This window comes from Crocodylus siamensis, chromosome 5 (genome assembly GCF_052110815.1).
Source record: "Crocodylus siamensis isolate JL-2025a chromosome 5, ASM5211081v1, whole genome shotgun sequence".
Classification (NCBI taxonomy): domain Eukaryota; kingdom Metazoa; phylum Chordata; order Crocodylia; family Crocodylidae; genus Crocodylus; species Crocodylus siamensis.
Window position 1 is genome coordinate 142,100,611 of NC_143399.1, and position 26,479 is coordinate 142,127,089.

General features: G+C 41.8%; 1 protein-coding gene across 8 annotated transcripts in view; it reads right to left on the reverse strand.

Annotated features, from left to right (window-relative positions):
• RARB (retinoic acid receptor beta) overlaps positions 1-26,479 on the reverse strand; it is a 533,822-nt gene that overhangs the window by 102,845 nt on the left and 404,498 nt on the right. For all 8 annotated transcript variants that reach the window (XM_090046517.1, XM_090046513.1, XM_090046519.1 and 5 more), the window contains one exon: positions 3,462-3,610. In XM_090046517.1, coding sequence (XP_089902643.1) covers positions 3,462-3,610 — 149 coding nt within the window. The remainder of the gene's footprint in view (positions 1-3,461; positions 3,611-26,479) is intronic.

Below are 26,479 nucleotides of genomic sequence, written 5' to 3' on the forward strand. Positions count from 1 at the left end.
CAAAGCCACTCTGATATCCTCACCTGCCTACTCTGCTGCTCTGCTTTCTGCTCCTTGCCTGATCTGCTGCTTGTCTGTCTACTTCCTTCCTTATCTGCCACTGTGCTCCCTGTCCCCTCACCAATCTGGCATGTGCTACACACACAGGCATGTATGCTGAAGGATGGTCACTCCTGTTTTACTCCATGAAACAGCTGGGTAGGAAGCTGCTGTAAAGAAGAAAGCTAGAAAAAGGGTTTATGAAGAAGGTTAAAGGATATGTTGGTGAAACCAACACCCTAGGAGTGAGTTACAATGAGAAAGGTGATTAAAAAGATGGACTACCAAGTTGGCTGATTTTCCCTGGACATATTCAATGATATAAGAGCACAAAGTGGAAATACAAAAGCAGGAGAGCAAAAGTTAAGGAACAGAATGGATCAACTGGTGTCAAAGGAGCCTAGAACATTGTTGAGGATGGGGTAAAATTATTTAATAAGAGGATAGATCATTGTCATCAGTCTAGAAGATTCACAGTTACCTATGACTGTTAGTACCAATTGCCTACTAGTAGTCTGAGTATAACTTTCTCATCAGACAAGTTTTAATCATCATTGAATAACACACACATCTATATATACTTATATTACATTTTTTCACCTATCACTGTGGCATTTAAGTGCTGAATAACCAAATTTTGCAAAGTAGTTAGGAAAGCAGACTGAATTTTTTTAAAACAATGATTACTGCATTACAAAATGGGCACCCATTTATTCTGACAAGAGTGAATTTATTTCAATTATGTATGCTAATGCTTTGCAGTGTGCTAATAAGAAGTCCTATAATATGCTGGGCAAAAAAAACAATGAAATCTTAGGAACATACAAGTGCTCTACTACACTCACAATTACACTTTCATGAGCAGGGGACATGACAAAGATTAGATCTGCAATTTAGTGAAATTAGATATGTACAGCATATTAGATTTTTTTTTCTAAGAGACACTGAAGTTTCAGTAGCCCAATGGCTACTAAAATCCTATGCTACTTGAGGACACAGTGATGGTATCCTGCATAATCTCAGAACTGGAAAGAGACCCTAAAATACTACTGAATTTAAATAATACCTTTCAAATGCCTTGACATGTTGGGGGAGAGGGAGAAATCAGGCTTAGATTGATAACTTCCTGCATGTGAGCAGACACTAAAATCACTATCTTTGCATCTCACGAAGGATGTAGTAGAATTAGAAAAGGAACAGAAAATGACAAATAAGTTGATCAGGGGTATGGAGTATAACCATACTAAGAGGGACTAAACCATTAGGATTCTTCTGTTATTCATCAAGTCCCAAAATACTAGAACTAAGGAGGCACCCACTGAAATTAGCAGGAGAGAGGCTTAAAATTAAAAAAGAGAAAGTGCTTTTTTATGTAGTCCATAGTTAAACTTGTGGAACTCATTAATGCAGGACGTTGCAGAGACAGACAGTATAGCCAGGTTCAAAAACAGACTAGACAAATTCAGGAATGACAGATCCATTAATAGTTAACAACCAGAGCAGTCCGGGCTTGTGTCCTCTGGCACCTCAAAACCATTGTTGATGAATACCAGAGAGGATATTCATATATTCTCCCTCTTAAGCATCCACTCTTGACACTGTTAGAGACAAGATACTGGGCTAGATGGACCATTGGTCTGACCCAGTATGGTATTTCTTATGTTATTATGTACAAAAGTACAAATCAAAGGGGATCTATAGAGGCACAGGAGTCTGCTTGCACATGAGAAATGCCAAAATTGACAGGTAACGTACAAGTGGCTGACACAATAGAAATAAGTCCAATATTTCACCTCAATTAATCTAAGATATCCACTTTTAAATTACTAAATCATCATTCTTATTTTTTGGTATCACTAGACAGTCGGTAAGTAGGGACCAGGACTGCACAATGCTAGGCGCTGTATAAATAAAGATGTTTTAATAGGATAGGGATAGTTCATCATTTTTATAACATTCATTACACCAACATACTGTAACTTAATGCTGTAACATAACAACTCTGTGTTAACAGAGAACAGAATAGTAACCAAAGTGTGTTATCCCACACCAATGTCTCTTTTTCTGTACTAAAACCTCATACTGTGAGATACTGCATGCCCCTGCAGGAAGTTGAGCAAGTTCACCTTCTGTCTTCCTAGCGAATTTGTATAGGGGACACCATAAACAGACAGGAATGAGTGAAACAGCTCTGTGTAACAACCATCCACTAGGAACTCAAAATATTTTGCATGGCAGCATGTACCATAATCCATACAACCAATTTATTTTTGTTTCCCTACTGTCTATTAATAATCTGGCAGGATGTGAATAGAATATTGATTTTAAAAATATACTAAAATTAGCTTTGTTGTGCATGTTTGTATGGGTTGATGCATGCATAATTATGTAGACTACCAAGCAAGATTTTGAAGTACATTATTAAAATTGACAAGACTTCTGCTCTACATTCCTTCCCACCATGTAAAAAATAGCTACTGTATAGTATATGCTGAACAGCAATAAACCCAAAACTGTAAATCCACAGCTTAGCCGTCTCTTCTTCACAATTTTCCACGACGTATTTCTAAACAATACCCATTTAATTTACCCACTTTTTCTTTTTTCATGTTATGCAATGGTCCTCTAACTTTCTACGTATTCCCATACAGACAAAGAAATGTACAGATGGGGCTCAGTTAACACAGCTCCTCCGATATATGCTCAGTCTCTGTGAGCATATACTCTAGAACTCCAAATCTGGATACTGCCGATTTATCAGCATGATGTTATGGATAGTCAATTAAAATTTTGACAATCACCCTGCCAAAAAACACCTACCAAATATATCCGGCCTTCTACCTTACATACAGTGTCAAATTTATTTTGTAGCTGCCATTCTGCTTTGCTTGTGATCCACACCCAAAACCCACCTGATCATGGATGAATTTGAGGGTACAGCCAACCCCCAAGAGCTCAAACTCACTGTATTAAGGGAATGATCAGATCATTATCCAAACTGCACGCTTCTAAACACACTAGAGGCAGTATACTACATAAAAGGCTGAACTAAGAACAAAATATGAATCCTTCAGTGCATACCAAAGAACACAGTGAATTAAGAGTCATCGTCATGCGTTTTTACATTATCCCTGAAGTACCACTCTAAAAAAGATGTACTTTTGATTCTCTCCCCCATGTCAGCCAATCCTTGTTGACATCTCTGCCACAAATACTGTTATAGGAATTATAAGGAGAGGCTGTTACAGGAACAAGAGCCACTTGCATGGCTTTTTGTCACAGGTTAGATACGCTTTAAGTAGGCAGCCTGCCCCATCTTTGGAGACATCCATTCCCATCTTAGCCTGATCTGCTCAGCTCATCTCTAAAAAGGAAATGCAGTGCTTTCAAACAAAATGGGCAAGTGAGGTTTAACTACTCACCTTACATCCCTCACAAGCACTGACACCATAGTGATATCCAGATGACTTGTCTTGACAGACAAAACACGGCTTGTAAACACGTGGGGGAGGAAGTGGAGACGGTGGGCTTGGAACAAGTTCCTCAGAACTGGTGCTCTGAGTTTCAACTGCTACAAAACAAAAAAATATGAAAAAAAATGTTAGTACATTAATCATTGGCTGTTATATCTTTCACTAAACACAGCTATAAGAATTCAGGCCCCACAAGGACCCAAGCACTGTGGCCTATAAAATTTAAGATGTTAAATTTAAGTAAAGAAAGTCATGACAGGACCAAATTCTGCTATCATACATACATCCTCTATCCCCAAACACATATGTAATGTTTAAATGCATGAATTATAGAATCACAGAAATTAAGGGCTGGAAGGGACCTTGAAAGATCAACGAGAGCAACCCCCCTGCTCCGGGCAGGAATACTGCTGAGATCAAATGATCCCAGCAAGGTGTCTGTCCAGTCTCCTCTTGAAGACTTCCAAGGTAGGGGACTGCACCACTTCCTTGGGAAGTCTATTCCAGATCCTAGCAGTAATCCTGTTAGGTGAGCAGATGGAGTGGGAAGAGTACAGATGAAGTAGCCAAAGGTATATTAAAATATAGTTCATGACATGTTTATGACCATGACAATATATGCAGAGAATATTTTATGAAAAAGTTTAACAGATGGTCAACATTTGATCAGAGTCACTGAAAGCAGTTCCATTTTTTATGCTCTAAAAGGGCCGATTAACCTGTTGTAAAACAGATGGGTCTATCACTCTCTAAGGACACAATTTTGTTGTTTTAGACAAATACTGCATAAGTCTCCTTTTGAAGACTTCCAAGGTTGGGGACTGCACCACTTTCTTGGGAAGTCTATTCTAGATTCTGGTCAGCCTTACCATAAAGAAGTTCTTCCTTACATACAACCTGAAACCATCTGTTAACAGCTTATGGTCACTGCTCCTTGCCCTCCCCTAGGGCCCCCTAGTGAACAGCTTGTCTCTGAGCTCCCAATATGTACTCCTTATATACTTACAGACCAAGTCCCTCCTTAAGTCTTCTCTTCCACAGATTGAACAGTCCCAGATCCCTTAGTCTTTCCTTGTAAGTTTTTGCCTCCAAGCCCCTCATCATTCTTGTGGCCTTCTCTGAACGCCTTTGACAATTCTCCACATCTTTTTTGAAGTGCAGTGCCCAGAACTGGACACAGTACTCCAACTGTGGTCTAACCAGCACTGAGTAGAGAGGAAGTATTACTTCCTTAGCTCTGCTTGTGATGCATCAGCTAATGCATCCCAGTATGCTATCAGTCCTGTTGACTACAGCATTCCACAGGCAGCTCATGTGCATCCTGTGATCAACCATAACCCTGATGTCCCTTTCTGTCATTGTGCTGGCCAGAACATCTCCTCCTAACCTATATTCATGTTGCTGGTTATTTCTCCCCAGATGAACACTCTGCATTTATCCTTATTGAACTGTATCCAGTTCCGCTCTCCCCACCTTTCCAGCTTGTTCAGGTTTGCTTGAATCCACATCCTATTCCCTAGTGTGACCGCTTTTCCCCATAACTTAGTATCATCCACAAACCTGGCCAGAGTGCTTTCCACACTTTCATCTCTATCATTGATAAAGATATTAAACAGCATGGGGCCAAGAACCGAACCCTGTGGGACACCACTGGCCACCTCCTGCCAAGACAGTACATTCGCATCCACTAACACTCTCTAGGTTCAACCCCAAAGCTAGTTCCCAACCCACCTAAATGTGGAGTCTGCCAGTCCACAATCCCCCAATTTTTTCATAAGAGCATTGTGGGAGACCATATCCAAGGTCTTTTTAAAATCCAAGTATATGACGTCAACCACATCTCCCACATCTAAGCATGAGTTGTTTATACTCAGTCTCTTCCATAATCTTGTCACCTAATTTTCAAAAGGCAAGTGGCTTTAGATTTACATACTAAGACAAGTTTTGCTTTGGATACCCAGGCATAAAATCTATAGACTACACTAGGAGGGCAGACGCTGACTCATATTCCAGATTCAGTCCCTGGAAACACATGAAGACTCTGCATGTATATTGAAGCACCAAATCCAGTTTATGCAAGGTATCAGCTTGTGAAACCATTCTTATATGTTTTCTAACTGCATGTGCACTAATATGTCTTGACTGTTTCCACAGAAAGATCTTTTTGGAATCCTATGATGTCAAAGAAGGATATGAAACCTCTCCAAAGAACTTTAAGAGACAAATGATTTATGCATAAGACTGGGATCAAGGAGGACTGAGTAATCCTAAAATAGGTCTTTCACCTCTGAAACTGACTGAACTCAATCATTTTTCTTTGCTATCCCATATAAAAGGCTGCTGTTGGAAAACCATTCCAAAAAGGGGATATTCAAGTATTCTGACAATGACTCTCTTCCCCTGACACTTCTGGATGGCCATTTATTTTGAATCTGTTGAGGTATTAGTTGCTCCTTACCAGAAAAATGACATGAAAGCTCCAGAAAGCAAGATAAGAGATGCAAACTATATCTTTACAAAACATCGGCATTAGTTCTCTGTGATTCACTGCCATCATTCTTCATATTTATGGTAGATATGCAATACATTTTCTTACTTTACTTAGCTATTCTGCTGCTGCCTAGACAAATTCCTCTAACTTTTCAACACATACATAAAAATGACATTAACTTGTGAGCTTGGATCTAAGCAGATATAGAGGCAGAGCTAAATCTCAAGGGCCTTAACACAGAATCCCAAAGAATATTACTTAATGGAAAATTCTAATCAAGATTTAGTGCCCATGATATTTCTCACTTTACTAAAATATTATGTTTGTATTAAATCCACAATTTGTCATCAACTAGAGCTCTTCAAACTCACTAACAGAAGCCTCAAGTGTCAGGCAAGTGGGATCAGACAATAGGATCATTTCTACTCGAGTATTTCTACTCGAGTAAAGTTACTGTCACTCCAAGGAAGGATATTCCCTGTGTGGTGGAGCACCAGTGGGGTGCTCACCACTTAAGGGCTATTGCAGGCAATGAGGGAGCCTGCTTTGTAAGCAGCAGGGAAAGCATAGGTGACGTGTAGGAAGGGATGAGTGGGCATGTGCCCCTCCCCTTGAGACTGGCTGCTGCCGAAGCCGCCACCAGCTTCTGCAGGCAGTTACTGCTCACCACCCGCCCTCCCCTTGCTGCTGATGCAGCTGCTGGCACCTGTGGGCAGTGCCCACTCACTGCCCACCAACCCCCACTCCGGTATCTGTGGGCGGCTCCCGCTTGCCGGCTACCACCCCTCCCCCCCACTGCCACAAATGCCAGTGTCTGCAGGCATTCCCTGCTTGTCTCTCACCACCACCGACATCTCCAGGCAGTCCCCAATGCTGCCTACAAATGATGCCCCCTCCAGTCTCGGGAGGCACCAGCCACCCATGAGGGAAAGCATCCCCCAGGAACCACTTTAAGGGTGAAGGTGGGTGGCAGAGCACCTTTGGTTTCTGCCACTTTAAGGAGGAGACCAGGCAGCAGACAGGTGCAGGCCAGTCCAGATGAGGCAGCCATTTTAAGATCCTGGCTCTCTGGGCTAGAGCAGCAGTTTGCTGCTAGCAGCCGAAGGAGCAACATTACCTGGCTGTGCTGATACTCATGAAACATCTTGGAGGTAAGGGCAGGAGCTATGGGGATGGCAGGAGACTTCTGGTCCTGGGTATGACTGCCAGGGAAGGGAGGCCTGGTAGGACTGGCTGTGGCTGGACAGTCCCCCAGAAATGCCAGGCCAGTTACCTCCCTGGGGAAAGGCAAGAAGGGGTGCCTTAAAACTGCAGCCTCTACCATTCGGTGGGTTAACAACATCAGAGGGGAGTAGGGCCAGGCATGCCCAGGGAGGGGCACCCAAGCCCAGAGAAGGTAGTGGGGCCAGATGCGCCTATCAGGAAGCATCTAAGCCCAAAGGGGTGTAAGATCCTGGAGGCTAGTGGGGCCAGGCACGCCCATGGGTCTGTGGGGGTATAAGACCCCAGAACCTCAGCAGAGGGGGCGAGCGTGTTGAGCCCAAGAGAAGGGGGCGAGTGTGTCGAGGCCCTGTGAGGAAAGGGGCAAAGAGACCTAAGTAAGCGTCCGGGTGCCTGAGGCCGCAAGTAGGCCTAAGGCTTGAGTGAGGCGTCATAGGGAAAGTCATGAGTGAAAGGGGCGAGTTACTGACCCCAATAGGAGATCTGGGGGTTACCTGGTGAGGGACCAGGGGTGGAGTTAGTCCAGTATTTGGTTAATTGCTCGGCTATCGCACAGATGAGGGTCATGGGAGAGGCCCAAAAGGCTGTGCCAAGGCTGGCCAAGGACAGCCAAGGAGAACAAGGCCTGATGACCTATGTGGTCACTGAAAGGAGCAGGGTGGGGTGAATATGGCCTGGTAAGGGGCATGAATGAAAGAGGCCTGGTGAGAGCAGGCAGAGTGGTAGAGGCCTCAGTGAGGGAGGGTCAGGATGTTCGAAGCTCTAAAAAAGGCAGTGTAAGAGAGGCCTAACACTGTGCTGAGCTGGGTCTGGCCTCAGGCACAACTCATGGAAACATCTGCGAGGCATGGGACATGATAAACGGGAAGTTGGAGTTCTGTGAATACCGCTCTTTAACATCAGGGCACTTGAAGGGCAGCCTCCCACCTAGTACCATCTTAATTTAACAAGGCATGGCAGGAGAGTAAGGTGGGCAGTGTGCCCAAAGACAGGTGGGCAGGCTGGCACTGTGATTGGGCCTGGGAGTTTTCCCCCTGTCACACCTGTTAAAAGACTGCAAACTAGGATCCAGCGGTTCACTGCAAGCAAAGACATGATTATTAGTATGGATCCATTTCTTACTTATAAATATAATGAGATATAACTGGATGAAAAACAGAGTAACAGAGAACTATACATGGCCAAATACAAGATTCAAGCAATGGCCACACTTATTCTGTGCTACATTTCATCACTACACACTCTAAAATTTGCTAAACCAGTTACAAGTAAGTTGCCTGCTCTACTAAATACAGTTTATTAAAGTATTTTCCCTTAATGAAAGAAAAAGAGATAAAAACCACCATATTCCTTTTCTGAATAGTCATTTTTAGTATTTAAGATAGACATAGAATACTTTGTTATTGATTTGTGCACAGTCATTCTGCTTAAATCAATAATCTATTAGTCCTTTTAAATTAAAGTTAGATTAATCAAATGCCCTTGAGAGGCCTTAAACATTCTGCACCTTATATTTCATGCATCTTAGTGGCTCCCACAATCAGTCTGTGGAAAGGTAAAATTTTAGCTCTAAAACTCTGCAATCTTAGCGGACAACACCACATTCTATATTAGCTCATTCAGCTCTCAGTCAGTCTAAAAAGCAGTTTTTAGACTTCCCATGGGTAAAAAGGGTTATGTCATTCACTGAAAGAACTGAATTCTTGCTATTCTTATGTGATTTCAGTTAGAAGAAAGCAGACTTTTAGGAATAATTCTGATCTGCTTCTGTTTACTTTTGATGGGTTCCTTCCAAAGAGGCAACAGCATCCAATAGCAGTGTTCAAATTGCTAACCATATGTCAGATTCAGCTAAACCACAGGAACTTGTGTTACTTAGAAAGAGATTAGACACCCAGCTCTGTTCATAAATGCACTAAGCAGAATCAGCAACTGAAGATGCTAGGGAAGCTCCTACAGAACTGCCCAGCTGGACAGTTTAAAAATGGCTATGACAAACAAAAAAACAACAAACAGCAGACACTCCCAAACCAACTCAGATATATTCAGCTATTAAACTAGCTTAACCCATATACTGGAATGTGCGTGTCAGAGGAACAAACACCTATTGTGCTTTATGGCCAAGTACAGACAATCAAAAAGCCTGAGGCTGAATCAGTCCAATTTTTGCAGGCTAGCCCAAACTTTGTAGATTGAACCAATAAGCAAGTGAACGGACATTCACTTTTGATTCCAGAAATCCAGCCACATGGCTGCAGTGGCCCAGGGCAGAAGCCAGGGGGTGCTAGATCAAGCCTTCCTGCTGGGCTGGAGCAGACAGCTTGGACCAAAGCTAGCCCACCCACCCTGTGAGAGTGGGTTTGTGGGGGAGGTGCAAAGCATCCTGGGATGCTTGGATACTGAGTTAACTTGAATCTGCAGGGGACCTGGGACAGAAGTTCACTAAACTGCTTTAACCTAAATCAGTTAAGTCTGATACCAAATCCATCCAGGTTCAAACCAGTTTGGGACATTTTGAAAGCAGTTCACACGTGCTGAACTTTTGTTGTGTTACAGATTTGAATTGGTTTCTGATCACTGATACTGATCATTGATCAGTATAATTATAGTGGAAGTATTATTTGTAATACAAGTATTTTTATCACTGATCAGTATAATCTGATCGCCTATTCTGATCACTTACACTTATGTGTGCAATAGCTGTCCAAAGCAAATACAATTATGGGACAGATACATGCTTATTTTCAGTTACAGGCAAGATTCAATAGTTTTCTGCAGACAGCTAAACACAGGTCACATGAGCTCTGTGCTGCTGAAGAGAACTTAGCTTCCTTCTCTCAGTTCAGGTATCTGAACAGTACTATGTTGGCAGCTCCAAGGGATGGTGCAAGAGGTTTAAATCAATTCAAGTCATTGGACAAAAATGCAAATGTATCAGTACAAAGTCCTATTAGCTACTTCACAGGGGAGGGTTGCATAACAACAGCAGGAGAACAAAGTGTACAGTAACTATGTATTTCTTCTTTACAGCCAGGAGGGTGGAGTCCCAGCTAAGACCTTTTTTTTAATAATCACTTTTAGGGATTGATTTCCCCAAAGGGGAAAAACAGAAACAGGTTTTTTTCCCTGCTATTTCTGAAAGATGTGACACTTAGGAATTTCAGTTCACCTGAGAAAATACAGCCTCATGCAGTTTCGAAACACCCGAGTGCCACTAATAAACACAGGGATTCTCAAACAATAGGTCACTTCACGATTCCTAACATGTTTGAAATTTTTTCTAAAGGTTAGATAAAGTAGCAGATAAAATCTTTAAGCAACAGTGTGCTTCGTGAGACCTAATTTACTGTTAGCTAAACCATGTTGACAGATTGAGGTATTTTATGTTGTGACTGATTAGAAGCAGGCAAGCATTATGAAATCCCTTTCGTTTTATTAGAAATTCAGATTATTAGGCCTGCATGTTAATGCATACTGAGTCTTAAAAGAATAAGAAGTTGTAAAGCAAATGGCATTTCCTGCATAGCCCCAAGGGAATTCTGAATACTGAGCTCAGGGTCCCCGGTGGGAAGGAGCAATTTCAGCTAATTAGGGTGAATAGTAAAGTGTTGCATTTGGTCAAAACATTCTGTTAACCCTCAATTTTGTTGGCACCAAGAAGAGTCAGTCTGGACTTTTTTCTTCTTTTTTTGTGAATTCACTGCTGGAGTGCAAGGCACACAGCTCACATACATTAGGCAGAAAGTCAAAGGAAACGCCAAAGTTCAACTAAAGTACAAGTAATTAGAACCAGATCCTCTGCTGCTTGTATGTGGGCATTTCATTGTAGAAGTTATTTATAAGCCTCCAAACATTGAAAAAATAACTATATATTGTAGATCACTTAATTTTTATGTCTAGTCTGGGGGGAAAAAAGTCTGTGTTTAATCTTCTTCCAGGAAAAAGCCAGGAACTGGAAAAGTGTATTTCAATTGTTTCAATACAAATTTATTTCTTTCATGTGCCACCTAAAACTATATTATAAAATGAAATCCAGAATATCAGAATCCTGCCCTGACCCAACTTTTTAATAAAAACTGCTTTTGATTTGGTCATACTTAAATAGTTTTCATTGTTAGGTGATTATTGTTTTAAAGAAAAAACCTATTGTTTGGAAGACAGACAAAAAAAAAAAAGTGAGAGAGAAAGAAAACATTATCATGGAGACTTGCCAGCCTTGACTTAGTAACCTGGCCATGAACCTTCAGTGTGTGTGTGTTTGACCCGGTCACAGAGGATTCTGGCTGAGTACTGTTGCTGGGTTATGAATCCCTGCTATTCTTACCATATATATAACAGGTGCGGATCCCAAACAACAGCGGGATGAAAACAAAAGGATATCACAGGTAAAGACTTTGATTTTCTAACTTTAACCCCCCCCCCCAAAGATGCTTTGTTATTAAAAAAAAAAATCCTTCTTGAAATTTCATTTTTCTTCCCGTCACTGAAGTTGTCTCTGCTTGACCATTGTACCGTTGATGATTTCAAATGTGCAGAAGCCTATGCAATGAAATATATTCTGTTATCAGGGAAGCAGAATTGACTGAAACTATAAAAAGAAATAAAACCCCTTTGTAGAAATAATATTATTAAGTGTGATCTGTCACTTGCTAAACTGGAACACCACCATCATCAGCCCTTCTCAATAGTTTTGGACATTTTAAACTTGGATTTAAATAGAAGCTGCCATAATGAGACAATACTTCTACTTTTTTAGAAATGTATAAGAGCTTGTATTTCTTTTATTTTTATACCTAGAACTTTTGGTATAATGAGTTCCAGTCTTGTCAGCTGCACACATGTGCCTTTAAACTATTATGTTACCTAATTTATTTATTTTTAATTCCCAGCCATAATTTTTCAAGCATTGATTTTAATCAAGACATACTTCCACTCTCTATAAGACAGCTGAGGTCTCCAAAAAGGCTCAAAATCAACTAATCACTATACACTGGAGCTACATGATTTTGGCTGAAGGCCAAAAAATTAGTCTTCAGGCTGACTTTTTACTATTGGAATGACATTACATTTTCATAAGGGACACTGGAAGATTAAAAGCTTACATTTAATTTTTATAATGCAGCTTTCTACTTTTCAAGCCTAATCCAAAATTATCTTTTTCTGTTAGTTGAAAAACTAACCATGACTGCTTAGACATGTATTGAACACCATGCAAAATTCCTATAGTATGCTAAAAAAAATACGGCTGTCAAAATCACTTAATGTATGGACATCACTAACTGCTTAATAATAAGCCTACTAATAATCAACACAGTCCAAGGAAAGAACACAGTCAAGCATCTCATCCCTTCCTAACATGAAGATATAAAACTAGGTCTGGAAAGCAGTGACCTTGGGGAAGGATGGGATGGCCAGATGAACTGTGACACAGGAGAACCGGTTTCTATTTCCACCTGACACAGGTTTCCCTGGGAAAATCTTTGATCCATCTGAGGCAGCATCTACACTGCAGATTTCTATTGGTAGAGCTGCCTCAAATAAGGTGTATTCAGTCACTAATGGGAGTAGCAGTGCCAGCAGAGAGCCCTATCATCGAAACCAAGTGGAAAAATTACACTTTCACCAGCGTAACTTTTACCAAATAAAGCAGCAGAGAACCTGTTTCATTACATGTGGTTCAAACATGGCACCCCAAAGCTAAACTGTATCCTCAGTCTTGCAAGTGTATTAGGGTTTCTCCGCAAAAATTATTCTACCATTTTATAAAGGGACACAATATAGTGCGGAAGGTGATCACAATAACACTTTCAGTGGTCTAGTACCATTGTGCCTAGCTTGGTGTCAGACTCAGAGAACCATACATAAAACAAAGTAACATTTCCTCCTTCTTTTGTGTATCTTTTTCATTTAGATTGCAAGCAATCTTGGGGAAGGACCACATATTTCACTCTGTTTGTACAATAAATAGCCCTGGCATATCCTGATGTTGTCTGGGGCCCCTAAACAATATCATAACAGAAACAACAACCACAACAATTCTGCTCCTACTAAGTAAATACAAAGGACCTGATCTTTTACCCTTAAAAAACTGATTTAGATGACAGCTTGGGGTTCAGAGGGAATACAAGACCACACACACAAAAAAAGACAACACAAGTTATCTTCCCAGGTTTTACCATTTGTCTTTTTCTCAAGAGAACATATTCTGGATCACAGGCTTGTCCTCTGAGTAAGGATACATTTCTGGATCTACTGAGGCTCATGAAGCTTTAGTGGCAATGACAGTAATCAGAGGCTACAACAGGGCCCAAATACCATCTCAATACACCATAAAAATGTGTTATAAAAATGCCCGAAGAAATCAGAAAATTCCCTCTGCATTTTTTTTTCCAATTTGTACTAATTGTAACTATGGAAACTCAAAACTCAAAATGGTGGAGCCCATTTTACAATTCAATGTGAAAAAAAGAAATTTTAAAAAAGCGTGTAGCTTGTTGGTTTTAATTGGTCATGAAAAAGAAACTGTTAAATCGTCACTGGCTGTTGTGGTAATGAGTCATGTTAGTAATTTGTCATTTTGTAATTAAACTTCTCTGGTTGTCTGAGATATTGGTACACAATTAGATAGCTTGATTTACAAATTGTACGGCAGTAGTTCAAGTATGAGTCCACCTAGCCAAAGGAGCTTTTTTGTTGTAAATGAATTGCCTACTGCCTAACATTGTCACATGCAGTACACTCAAGGAAAAACTAGATCGGTGTAGCAGTATGTGGACAGAAGGTTTCTGTGTAGTTACCCGTCAGGAAAATAGCATCTGAGTGCTAAAACTCTGGCCTCAGCCTTGCACATCTGCTGTAAGGTTCCTTCCACACAAGCTTATTTCACTGTCTATTAAAGGGTCACAGTAGAAAAAAGCAGTTAATGTAGTGGGTACTACATTACAAGTTTTGCAAACCCTGAAGCCTCTGCTCAAAATCTAGGGGATGGGCTTTGTAAAAACAGACCAGTAAAGTGCTTTAAATGTCAATGATTACAATACTTAAGTAGTGTTAAAATGCAGCTTGACCCTGATGAGCTAATCTGGGGAAATGGCTGCTTTTTACTCGACGCATTAGCTACCTGCGGGCATTCCAATTCAGGTCTGCACATTTGTGGCAAAAAACAAAAAGTGCTTATACCTGTTTATTTCAGTTAGCCTAGTCAATCTAATACAGTTACAAGAGAGTGATCTGGATCCTATTCCTTCACACCTTTCATCAACAAAATTGCCAAGTTCCAATGGCAAAGCTGTAACATTAACCAGGGGAGTCATATAACAGTAGCCAGTGGTGTCAGCGGACGCTGACCCTGACTATACGACAGGAGTATAACATTTTGAAGCCCTGACTCCTATCAGGTGACTAGGGGCAACAAATAAAGTTCAGTGTCTTAGTATTGGCATAGCAGTGTTATATACTGTGTCGTGATTTATTGCATTTATTGCAAGCAAATCTTTGCCATTTGTCTGTTCTTTCATGTATTTCAGTTCCTTCACTTCTTGGTAATGTGTTCATTTGGGATAGATTTCTTAGGGTGATATCTTTTATTGGACCAACTGCATAGAAGAGAGAGAGTTAGACAAGCTTCTGAATGCAAGACATTCTTCATCAGGTCATTCATTTGAAATGCAATTTTACCCCCTGTGAAAAGATAAACCATTCTTTGCCCAGTGGAGTCAACTTCTCACAATATCCTTTACCTTACTCTGGTTATCAGTTGAATCACAGATAGTTTTGTTCCTTATTAGTCCATTTCCCACTTGAATTCAGTCACCCAACTTTGCTGTTCTAGCCTTTGGGGTACTCAATGGTCTCATCTCACACCTGGTCAGCCCAAGTGCCACTCTTCCATGGATCATCATTCTCTTCACATTTTGAATGGCTCTCAGATTCTGCAGTCCCCTCCATGCTCTCACTGCAATATAGCTCTTCAGCATGTCTACACCTACTACAATTTAGCAAAGTGCCACCCGCTTCTTTCTCTCCAAGCTACTTATATGGGTCCTAGTGCCAACGTATCAAAGCTCCGCACAATCTTTCACAAGTTTACCTTTACAACACCTCTGTGAAGAAGGGAAATGCTATTACACCTATTTTGCAGATGAGGAACTAAGGCACAAACAGGCTAAGGACCAGATTTTTAAAGGTATTTACATTCCTAAGAATCACACTCAATTCTTAGGTCACCAGTAACCAAGTGTGATTTTCAAAGTGCCAAGCTACCCATATCTTTAGGCCCTGTAATACGCTTAAATACAGAAAAGACTTAAATGTAAGAACTGCTATTTATGTGCTGGGCCACAGACCTGTCTAGCCCAGTATCCAGTCTCACACAGTGGCAGAGTAGATGTTGACACAGAGGGTAAGGAGAGCACGTACTGAGTTTTCCAACCCCTGCTCTTCTCCTACTACAGTTTCCAGCATTCAGAGATTTAGGATGTTCTAATTCATAGGCTGCACCCCTACCTGCCACTTTCATTACCTACTGCTAGACATGTCCTTCAGGAATTCATCCAATCCCTTTTGATCTAGGTTAAACTAGCAGCCTCCACAATATCTTGTGGAAGTAAGTTTCAAAGGTTAATTATATGCTGTACAAAAAATAACTTTGTTTTGTTAATTTTAAACATTTTATGGTCTCTAGTTCTTTTACTGTTGGGTGAGACAGTAAATTATATATTCCTATTTCTTTTTTCTGCACCATTTATTATTTTTTAAACCTTTGCCTTGTCTACCCTCAATTATCTTTTTTCTAAGCTGAAAACTCCTAGCCTATTTAGTTTCTCCTGATATGGAAGCCTCCCCATGTCCCTAATCATTCTTCCTTCCCATCCAATATATCACTTGCTTACAGGAAGAGTTTCAACATACTGCAGTCATCTTCATCACTTCTCTGCCAGGTGCTCGTAGAGATGCAGGATACTTCATTTACTCCTTTTTTCTGCTAAAAAAGACAGTTCAGCTCAGACACTGATTTCAAAAGAAATGCTAGTATTGAACCTTATTTCACGGCCCCAGCAGCCTGCCATGAGTCAGCCCTATATAAGATTTCCCCATTAGGTAAGGTTATATAAGAATGCCCTATCACATGATAGAGGTAAGGATCCGCTGATGCCAGTTACAAAGGCAACTTGGTAACACCTGTGCAAGCCCTACAGAGGTCAGTGGAGTTGACACAGGTGTAAATGATAGCAGACTTTGTGCTGCAGAATCTTCATACTTGTTTGGGATGCAAAAGCTTGAGTTACTTTTGAGACTGATGGTTCAGATTGCAGGGCTGGCAATTGGAGGGGGTGAAGAGGAAGGCACTGTTTTACTTGTAAATTAGGCACACTGACAATGAAAATGTATACCAAAAGCCTGTTACAGTTAATTTTGAGAATGGAAGTGCTCTACGCTTGATGCCATTTTAAACATAATTGTGTTTTTGTGCATGTCTGAAAATGGCCAATATTGCAGGAGCATCTGGTGCATCTACTGGGAAACCAAAGGGCTTTGGTAACTACACAACAAATTGATATATTTAGTGCCATTAAGAATAAACTGATGTGAGGTGCCAGTGTAAGGGACTACATAGTAAGAGACTGCTTACACACATACTCCAAGGGCATGTTCAGTTTTGAAGCAAAACTGCATGCCAGTTTGGATGGGTATTTCCAAGCAGAGGCAAAATCTGGCTGTTGATTCAAGATGCCAAAAGTTTGCAATGTTTTTTTCTACAACTCTGTCTATAGTAGAGAGAAAACTTGCACTTAAGTAACTAAAGGTATGTCTAAAGGTATACAGTACAGTACGGTGCTCTGTAGAGGTACCTGAGCTAACTCAGGTACTGGAAGTAGTAGAGCTGTGTTACTACAGCACTGACCACAAACTATTCAGCCATATGAGAAACATGGCTAGCTCCTACATGAGCTAGCTTAGATCTGTAAAGCATAATTTATATTAATGCAACTCTGCTGAAGGAAACTGCACCAGTTTTTTTTCACAATAGGAGTAGTATAGCAGATATACATTTTGGTTATACATTTGTGCAGTACACTGATACAACTAACTAAAGTCCTGGACTTTAAGAAGCCCTTTGACACCGTTTCTCACCACAGTCTCTTAAAAAATGAGGCGACTGCGGCATTGATGCCTACACAGTCAGATGGTTGGCAAATTGGCTAGATGGTTGCACCCAGAGAGTGGTGGTGGACGGGTCATTTTCGACCTGGAGGGAGGTGGGCAGTGGAGTCCCCTAGGTCTCCCTGTACTGTTCAACATATTTGTCAGTGAGCTGGATGGGGTGTGGAAAGCACGGTGCCCAAATCCGCTGATGATACCAAAATGTGGGGCGAGGTGGGCACACTGGAGGGGAGGGACAGAATCCAGCTAGATCTAGGCAGGTTGCAGAGGTGGGTGGATGAGAATAGGATGGAGTTCAACGCAGACAAGTGCAGGGTGCTGCATCTAGGGAGAAGGAACCAGTAACACACCTATAGGCTGGGGAACACCCTTCTTGTCAGCATGGTGGCAGAAAGGGAACTTGGAGTCACTGTTGACTCCAGGATGAACATGAGCTGCCAATGTGAGGAAGTGGTCAGTAAGGCTAACCACACCTTGTCATGCATCTACAGATGATGTATCACAAATAGGTCCAGGGAGGTGATCTTTCCCCTCTATGCAGCATTGGTCAGACCACAGTTGGAGTACTGCGTCCAGTTCGGGGCACCACACTTCAAGAGGGATGTGGACAGCATTCATAGAATCAGTGAGTCGGAAGGGACCTAGACAGATCATCTAGTTTGACCCCCTGCCATGGGCAGGAAGAGCACTGGGGGTGGCAGGGGTCATAAGACCCCAGCCAGGTGCCTACCCAGTCTCCTCTTGCATTGAGAGGGTCCAGAAGAGGGCCGTTCTCATGGTCAAGGGGCAGTGGGTCAGGCCCTACGAAAAGAGGCTAAAGGGCCTGAATCTATTCAGCCTCCACAAGAGAAGGATGAGCGGGGAACTGGTGGCCATTTACAAACTCACCGGGCAGGACCAGTGGGAATTGGGGGAGGCTCTGTTTCCTCAGGCACCACCAGGGGTTACTAGGAATAATGGCCACAAATTGTTAGAGAGCAGGTTCAGGCTGGACATCAGGAGACATTACTTTACAGTTAGGGCTGCCAGGCTCTGGAATGGACTCCCAAGGGAGGTGGTGCTTTCTCCTACCTTGGGGGTCTTCAAGAGGAGGCTGAACACTTATTTGGCTGAGGTGTTATGATCCCAGCATTTGTTCCTGCCCGGTCAGACCTGATGATCTGTTTAGGTCCCTTCTGACCCTAAGCACTATGAAACTACTCCTCTGACATATTCCTCTAACTTAGGGTGTTAGCTTGTCACAATTAGCCCCAATAGAGGCAACCAACTGTATTTATTTATACCTGTGCTAAATCCTGGTGGATTTAATGAAAGTATCTGAGGGGCAGGGAAGGCAGAGGAAGCGCAGATTCTATAAAAACAGTGCGAAAACATTCTAAAAGATGCTGGGTCTGCACTTTTTTCCAGCCTGTGATTTTCCTCTGGCCTCAATCATGAAAAGGCACATAATTTTGACATGGGATTTTTGGACTGGTACAACATTGAAAGAATAAGATCATTTTAACAGAAAACTCAGGACACTGCTTTTCTGATTTAACTACGCTTCAATAAGACATTCCTTTCCTTTCCCTCTCCAGCCTAGCTTCTCTTCTTGCTTGTCTTGAAGGTGAACAAGGTGAACTCCCAGGGCCAGATCTACAACCAGAGTAAAGTGTCATATAACTCCAATAAAATAAAAAAAGAGCTGCACTGATGTATAGTAGCTGAGGATTTGGCCTCTTTATATTTATTGACATCACAGTTTATTGCTTCAGTACACAGATGTGATTGTAATGTCCAAATTCAGCATGGTTTCCCTGCAGGATCAATTACAAAAAGATGGGTTGCGAGGGAGAAGATATTTAAGGATAAAATGGGCCTGATTCTCTTCTCAGACCTGTCTTAGCAATGTAGCTCCTTTTAGTTCAAGAGAATTACTCTAATTTGCAATCACAAAGTGAGAAGAAAATGCAATCGAGGATCTTTGATAATAAAGACAAGTTAAAAGAGAGAGAAAAAAAGCTTGGCGACCAGAGCTATATATATATTTCTTTCCCTGAATGAGAAAGACTCTCTCTATGTTAACCATAAATGTTTTATAATGTTTGGAGCTTTTTTCTTTTATCTTCAAAGGCTCTGGCTTTGAATTAGCCCTTCACAAGAAATCCACACCATTTTAAGCATGCAGACAGAATAATCTGGGGTTTTACTTTGAAGGACTGATATTCTTCTGCAAAACTAACCCCCGTGTAAGTTTTTATTAGTTTTGGGTGTTAACATGTCTGCCATAATATATTTTTAAATTCCTTCCTACATATGCTTCTTATGACATTCTTCATAATGCTTCTCCCTGTGGCTTGGAGCCAGAGAGAATATGGGAGTTTTAATACCTTTAATACATTACATAGTTGTTCAATATCATGCAGACAAAATAAAACTACAGTGTTCTAATCATAAATGCAGTAAAAGTGAGTTGCTAGGTAATAATTCATATATTATTTTATTTTGCAAATGTTATGACTGTTTAATTTAGGAAGTTTTAAACACTGGGATGTTGCTGAATCCTGAAATTATTATACTGACTTAATCAGTGCCAATTCAGTGATCAAAACTATTTCAGGTAGATAAAGAAGTATCTAAAAATGCTGATCATCTCAATTAAATTGTATTAAGAGTCATACTGTTGATTTATGTACTTTCTTTTCCATATCCATTTACCAAGGCAATTAGACACTTCATCCCAGATGTTTAAATGGGTTACAGTAGAATTAAATCAAGAAGCTAAATTGTCTTACTTTAAATCCTTAGATTAAAATGTTTAAGAACAGGTGAATTCTTCATTAGCGTGCATGACATCAATCCACTGCAAATGGCCAATCAACTTTTAAGTCACAATACAGTACCAATATTTCACCTTTCATGGGCAATTTGGGGCGTAATTCCAATGATGAACTCATTTGCTATTTTTTAATTGTTTTAAAAGTTGTATATCATAGGCAGCAATGAATACTTACAAAAACTGGTATTATTACGCTTGCTGCTTTTTGTAGAGAATCACCTTTATGAATAAGTTAAAAAGTGCAAACATCTGTAAATAATAAGTGTAAGTATGCTGAATTTAATGAATAAAGGCATTAAAATAAATTGAACAGTAGGGGTGCGGCAATTAGAGTAACTGCCCATTTTATTAAAAGTGTATTGTTTCCAGCTTTTACCTGGGAAGTCTTTTATTGTTCTACTATTTCTAAGTTTTGATTTCCTTACTTCTCTCAGAAAAGGAGACCTTCACTCTGCCAACAGTTCTTTCTGTGACAGCCCATTATCACTCAGTCATTTGCAATAGAAAGGACTGTTTACCAGGCAACAGCCTATTGTTTAGTGCAGCTCATTGATCCAGATCTATATGGCAGGCCTGGTTAACATGCAATTTTGGACCTATATTTCTATGCTGGCTGGGGGTTTAATTGCTTACTGAGACAATTATATCAGTATGTCACATGTATGGATACCTTACTCTGTTATAGCTTATTCCCCTTCTGATACTGGAATAAGTTATATTGGTTTATAAATATTTGCACTATCAAGAATGTGCCACTTTAACTGTGCTAGTATAAGTAAACCACAGCAACTTTTGTATGTAGAGAGTACCTTTATGAAGCAAAGCTATTGCTCAACCAATTGGGCTTACCAACAATGGGATAGCTTCATTTGAGCCAATGGCAGCCAGAAACCACTCTAGCTGCCCTGATCTTGAGCTCTTTGAGTACAGTGGGGAGAAGATGCTTCTATTAATACATCCACAACACAGAAAAGACACTAGAGCTGTGCAAAACTTTGGCAGCCATTTCATTTTGGGGGTGTTTCAGACCATTTTGGTGCTCGAAACACCTAACGAAAAAAAGAAACAGAAGGCTCTGAAACATCTCCGAAACTAAACGAAACGTTTCAAAAGGGTTCGGATGCTTTGGAACGTTTTGGAGGCGGGCTTGCAGGGAAACAGAAACTCAGAAGAGGGAGGGAGAAGGGGGAGAACTGCTTTGATAGTGACATCTGTAGCTGGCCAGGGTCTGTGATCTGTCCCTGAGGTCCCTTCCAATCCCAGTACTCTGGGGGAGGGACGGCAACCTGTTGTCATGCCACACACAGATCTGGGGGCCTGTGCCCCCCCCAGGAAGAGTCTGGCACAGCTCTGCAACTCTTCTGGGGGGCATGGGCCCCCAGATCTGCACATGGGCTGACAGCAGGCTGCCACTGTTGGCTGGGGCCAGCAGCAGTATCAGTCTCGCTGGTATTCAGCACAGGCTCTGCCAAGCATGGGTCTCAGCCAGCAGCGGCAGCCTGCTGTCATCCCACACACAGATCCAGGGGCCTGTGCCCTCCAAGAAGAGTCCAGCACAGCCCCACAGCCCTCCTTTTAAGGTGCTGGGAGGCTGGGGCCGGGCAGGGCAACTTCAGGGGGTTCTCCTGTGGCTCCCCCCACCAGGGCAGAGACAGGCACAGCTGGAGGAGCCACAGAAGTCCCCATGGCTGCCCTACTCATCCCCATCCCCTGCTCGGCCACAGCCTCCTGGGGGCTCATGGCAGAACCCCCATGTGCAACACAGGGCAGCCCCCCTCACTTGGTACCCTTGAAGCAGCTGTTGCATCACAGAGGTGCAGTCTGCCATGGCAGGGCACACCACGCTGTCTGGGAGCTGGAGCCCAGCACCGCTCAGGCCCAGTGGCCCCAGTTCCCAGAGACTGAGCAGCGCCCTCCTGAGCTGCACTACACCCTCACCATGGGGCAGCTGCCACATGGGTGCCAGGCGAGGGGTGGGGGCCAGATCCCCATTGTCCCCCACTGCCCCACGCTGTGTGGGGGTGCTCTGCCATGAGCCACCAGAGGCCCTGATCGCTGCTGCTGCAACCAGTGAGTGGGGGCTTTTTTTTTTTTTTTTTTTTTTACATGATGAGAAGCTGGGACCAGGTGGGAGATAGAGCTGGGCAGGGCAGCCATGGGGGCTTCTCCCATGGCTCCCCCAACCCAGGAGAAGCAGGCACAGCTGGAGGAGCTGCGGGACAACCTACAGCTGCCCAGGTATGCCTGCTTCTCCCTGGCCAATCCAAATCTCTGAATCAGCACCGAAACTCTGAAACAGATTTGGCCAAATCACAATGGAACAGTGATCTGAAACACTGAAATGAATCACTGTCCTCTGAAAAAGCCAAAACAGAAACTAAACAGCCATTTTGCACAGCTCTATATAACACCATTTTCTTCATAGCCACTTAAGTGGTGAGATGAGGGAAGATATTTGCAAGATCTTTAACCCTGTGCTCCTAGTGTGATGAAGGACAAGCAGGTGTTTTCCTTTCACATGATTTGTACAAAGAAGGGGTATTCCTGGTCAACCAGGCCAACAATTAGAAGAGCCTTAGCTAGAAAATGCATCCCAAGCTTTCTGTTGCTGACAGGATCGACTGGGATGGACAAATATTTACCACCTCTACCATGGATGGATCAAATGTTACACTCAGTTCATCCAAACTCAAGTGGGCACACAGTGTAAGCACTGATGTTTTTCCCTATACCATTCCTGTTACACAGAAACAAATAAAATACTGGGGAAGACACCTGAAAAATAACTATTTAGGACCACCACATTTCTCCGCATAATTCATCCCCACTGCCTCTACATGGTATTTCACATGTTTTGGTACATCACAGATGCTAATATTCCTCACAGCGCCCTTGTTTGATAGCTATTATTGTCCACATTTTACAGAACATGCAGTGGAGGCTCGGAGGGGTGTAAGTGATGATCTATCCAGAGTCCAAGAACTCTGTTAGAACATCGGCCCCTAGCCACATCTCAAGGGTTAGGATAAGAAAAACAGACAGATGATACAAGAGGCACTGGAGACAGAGCTAGTACCTGAGATGGGGGAGGAAAGGTCTTTGAACTGTTCTGTTCTCTTGCTGTCTCCCTGCAATGGATTTTCCTTTTAACTCATTCTGAGTCAAAGAGCTGTTTTTCAGCAGACCACTGGAAATGGCGATCATACAGGTCTGTCTGGCACATCATCTCACAATACTTTTCCGGTATCAGTCTCGTTTAGCAAGAGAAAGGAGTTCAGCAATTACAAACATATACTATACCTTGCACACAAGCACACGGCATGCACACGTGCACACATGTTTGTTGCACCATGTGTGATGGCAATGCCCATAAGTTCACCAGCACTTATTATTTATCATTCAGCTTTGAAACTGTCTTGCTTTCTCTGCCCGTTAATTCATTAGCTCAGGAAAATCACTGCAATATTTTCAATCTTTGACCAGCTTCAAAGAACATATGAGAAGAGAGATATTTTCTTTCATGTCCTGAATTAGTGACAAATCTACAGTCCAGTGTCCTCTGAAATTTAACAGTAATCTGTGTCACTGGAAAGGGGAGGAGGGTCCCTATTTTCAAAATTCAATACACAGGCCTTAATGCTAGTCCTTAAAAAATCCTAATATTGATTTTAACTGTAATGTTATTAAGATATGAAAAGCTCTCTTCAAGTCATTTTGTTGACGTCTCTAAATGCTTTATCATCTCTATTTTTATATTAAAAAAAGCAGCACAGACACATAAATTGCACATCTTTCACAGGAGAACTTTCCCAGCACATGAGGAGACAAAGCAACCACTTTCTGTAGAAACTAAGCTTATTTTTACAGGTAACTTTTTTAGCTTCCTTGATTGGAAAAACAGCTTGTTGAATGTAAATCAATTCAGCACTGTTTTCCTGATTTTGCAGGAGGATAGCTCAAGTGCCTTGGCTGATGCTGAAAGGATTCCCAACAAAAGTGAAGTATTAATGACAACACCAATGCTATTCAGAAAACTCTAGTAAGTGGTGAATCTTATCAATAACCTTGGCAATTTCAGCTGGCTGCTAACAAAACCAATCTTAGAGGTATTTACAGGAGTTACAGTAAAGAAGTGCTTTAAAATGTAGCCTAGAGAAGGGGAAAAAAGCACAGGCCATCTTCCCACAATGGTTTGTAACCATACAGACGTCCCCTCTGGACTGAAAACATGCAGGCACATGCCTGCGGTGGCTCAGGCTAGAAGCTGTGGGGCACTACAGCAGTCATCCCTTGCTTTCTACAGTCCTAAACTAAGGGGAGAGGTGCGTGACCAGGCCTCAGCAGGATGCTCTGATTAGGAAGGGGTCTCCCCCTTGCTGGTCAGCGAGGCAGACAGCAGGGATTTAGTTACACAGCAGGGAGCATTTATCACCCCATCAGCAAAACAAAAGGATCTCTCATAAGTTCAAGCTCTTCTTAAACAACTTGTTCCAAAGAAGAAACAGAGGGACATTACCAGATACCTGCTGATTAGCTCCAAAAAGCCCTAAGTGGCACTGTCCTGTCTGCTATGTCTCCCACAGTGTGGACTGTAGCAGCATGTGATATGCTAGCTGATGCTGAGAAATGTCTGTGTAAGGCAGAGAGGAGTGGGGAATCCCTGCTTCAACGGGGGGGGTGGGGAGGGGGCAGGGAGCAGGAGGAAGCTAGGCAGATGTCCTGTACCTACAGTTTCTGCTAGACCTGTAGTCAGGGAGCAGAGAGCCCCGTCCAGCGTTGTAAAGTAACTGGGATGCTGGAGGAGTCTGATTTAACTTAAACCAGGAAGGGGTCTGGGACAGACATTGCATAAACCAGTATGACCCAAATCAGTTAAGTCTGATATTATATTCAATCAGATTTATCTCAAACCGGTTTCAGCCATTTTCAAACCAGTTTATGTGTACTGAACATCTGTTCTGTTAGAGGGTTAAACCAGTTTCTGATCACTTAAACTGGTTTATTTGTAATGTCTGTCCCTACCTGTAATGATTCAGAATCTTCAAGATGCTGGAGCTCCAGGGCACAAGCTGCATTTTCTGGAGTGACTACTTGAGAGGAAAAAAAGTCTTTTTACTTGTAATATGAGCCCTTTTAACGTGGAATCATTAAACTAAAGTAATTAATACCATTTTTAGAGTCAACTGTCAGAGTCATACCACTTATACCATTTTTAGAGTCAACTGTCAGAAGAGAATGGCCTTTCAGTTAATGTTTGCAGAAATATTGCACATGTAAAGCAGTATATAATTGTCAAGTATATGATTTACCTAGACAGAATTTTCCTAACATAAACCTAAACTTTCCCTTCTGGGGTCTGCTCCTCCAACCCAGATCTTTCAATGGGACTCTGAATTCAGGTTTTGTCTCTCAAGACAACTTGCTGAACATTTTAGAAAATTGTTGCTTCTCTTTTTCCAAACAATAACCTGCCTACTCAGCCTGTCACCAAAACTAAAATGGCTGCTGGTGAGCAAAACAGTGGCCTGTGAAACAAAGATCATCTCTTTGGAAAAATCTCTCCCCTCTTCCAGGAATGGCAGAGATGGACAATCATCCTAAGGACGAGCTTACTCTGCTCAGAAATGCACTGGACAGCTGATGGTGTCCCCAACATTTCGAAGGCAGTCTGCCTGATCACTGGCTTCTATTGTTTCCTCAGATAAGCAAGACCCCAGTGAACAATTAGAGCTTTCAATAAATAATCTGTAAGCACATTCATTTGATTTACTGTTATTTGATACAGCAGTTAGTTTCAATGGGGCAGTTAATATTGATCATGCAAAGTACTACAGACAAACATGAAACACTTCCAGAACTCCATGGATTATTACTCTTTATCTGCCACTCATCTGGGTTACTTGTAATGGTTGTGAAATTCAAAATCAATAACAGCAATTAGTGTTCTGTACACTCTGAGGAATGAATCATGTGAAATATGTTTCATTACAAAAATGAAACATAAAAGAGCTTATAAACCTAACAGATGCTTAGATGCAGGAAAACTCTAAAGTAATCTTCTGGTGGCACAGCAAAATGGGCTGTGAAAGGAGTTAAAAAAGAAAAACATTTCTCAGGAAAAGCAAGTGTTTATAGGTATACTTGTACACGCACAAACACATGCACAAACACATGTGGTTTTAAGGGTGAAAATGGAATTTTCAAAAGTGCCTTGAAGAGATGTAAGGTCTTACATCCTACTAACATTCAATGAAGTCAGTGGAAATTGTGTTC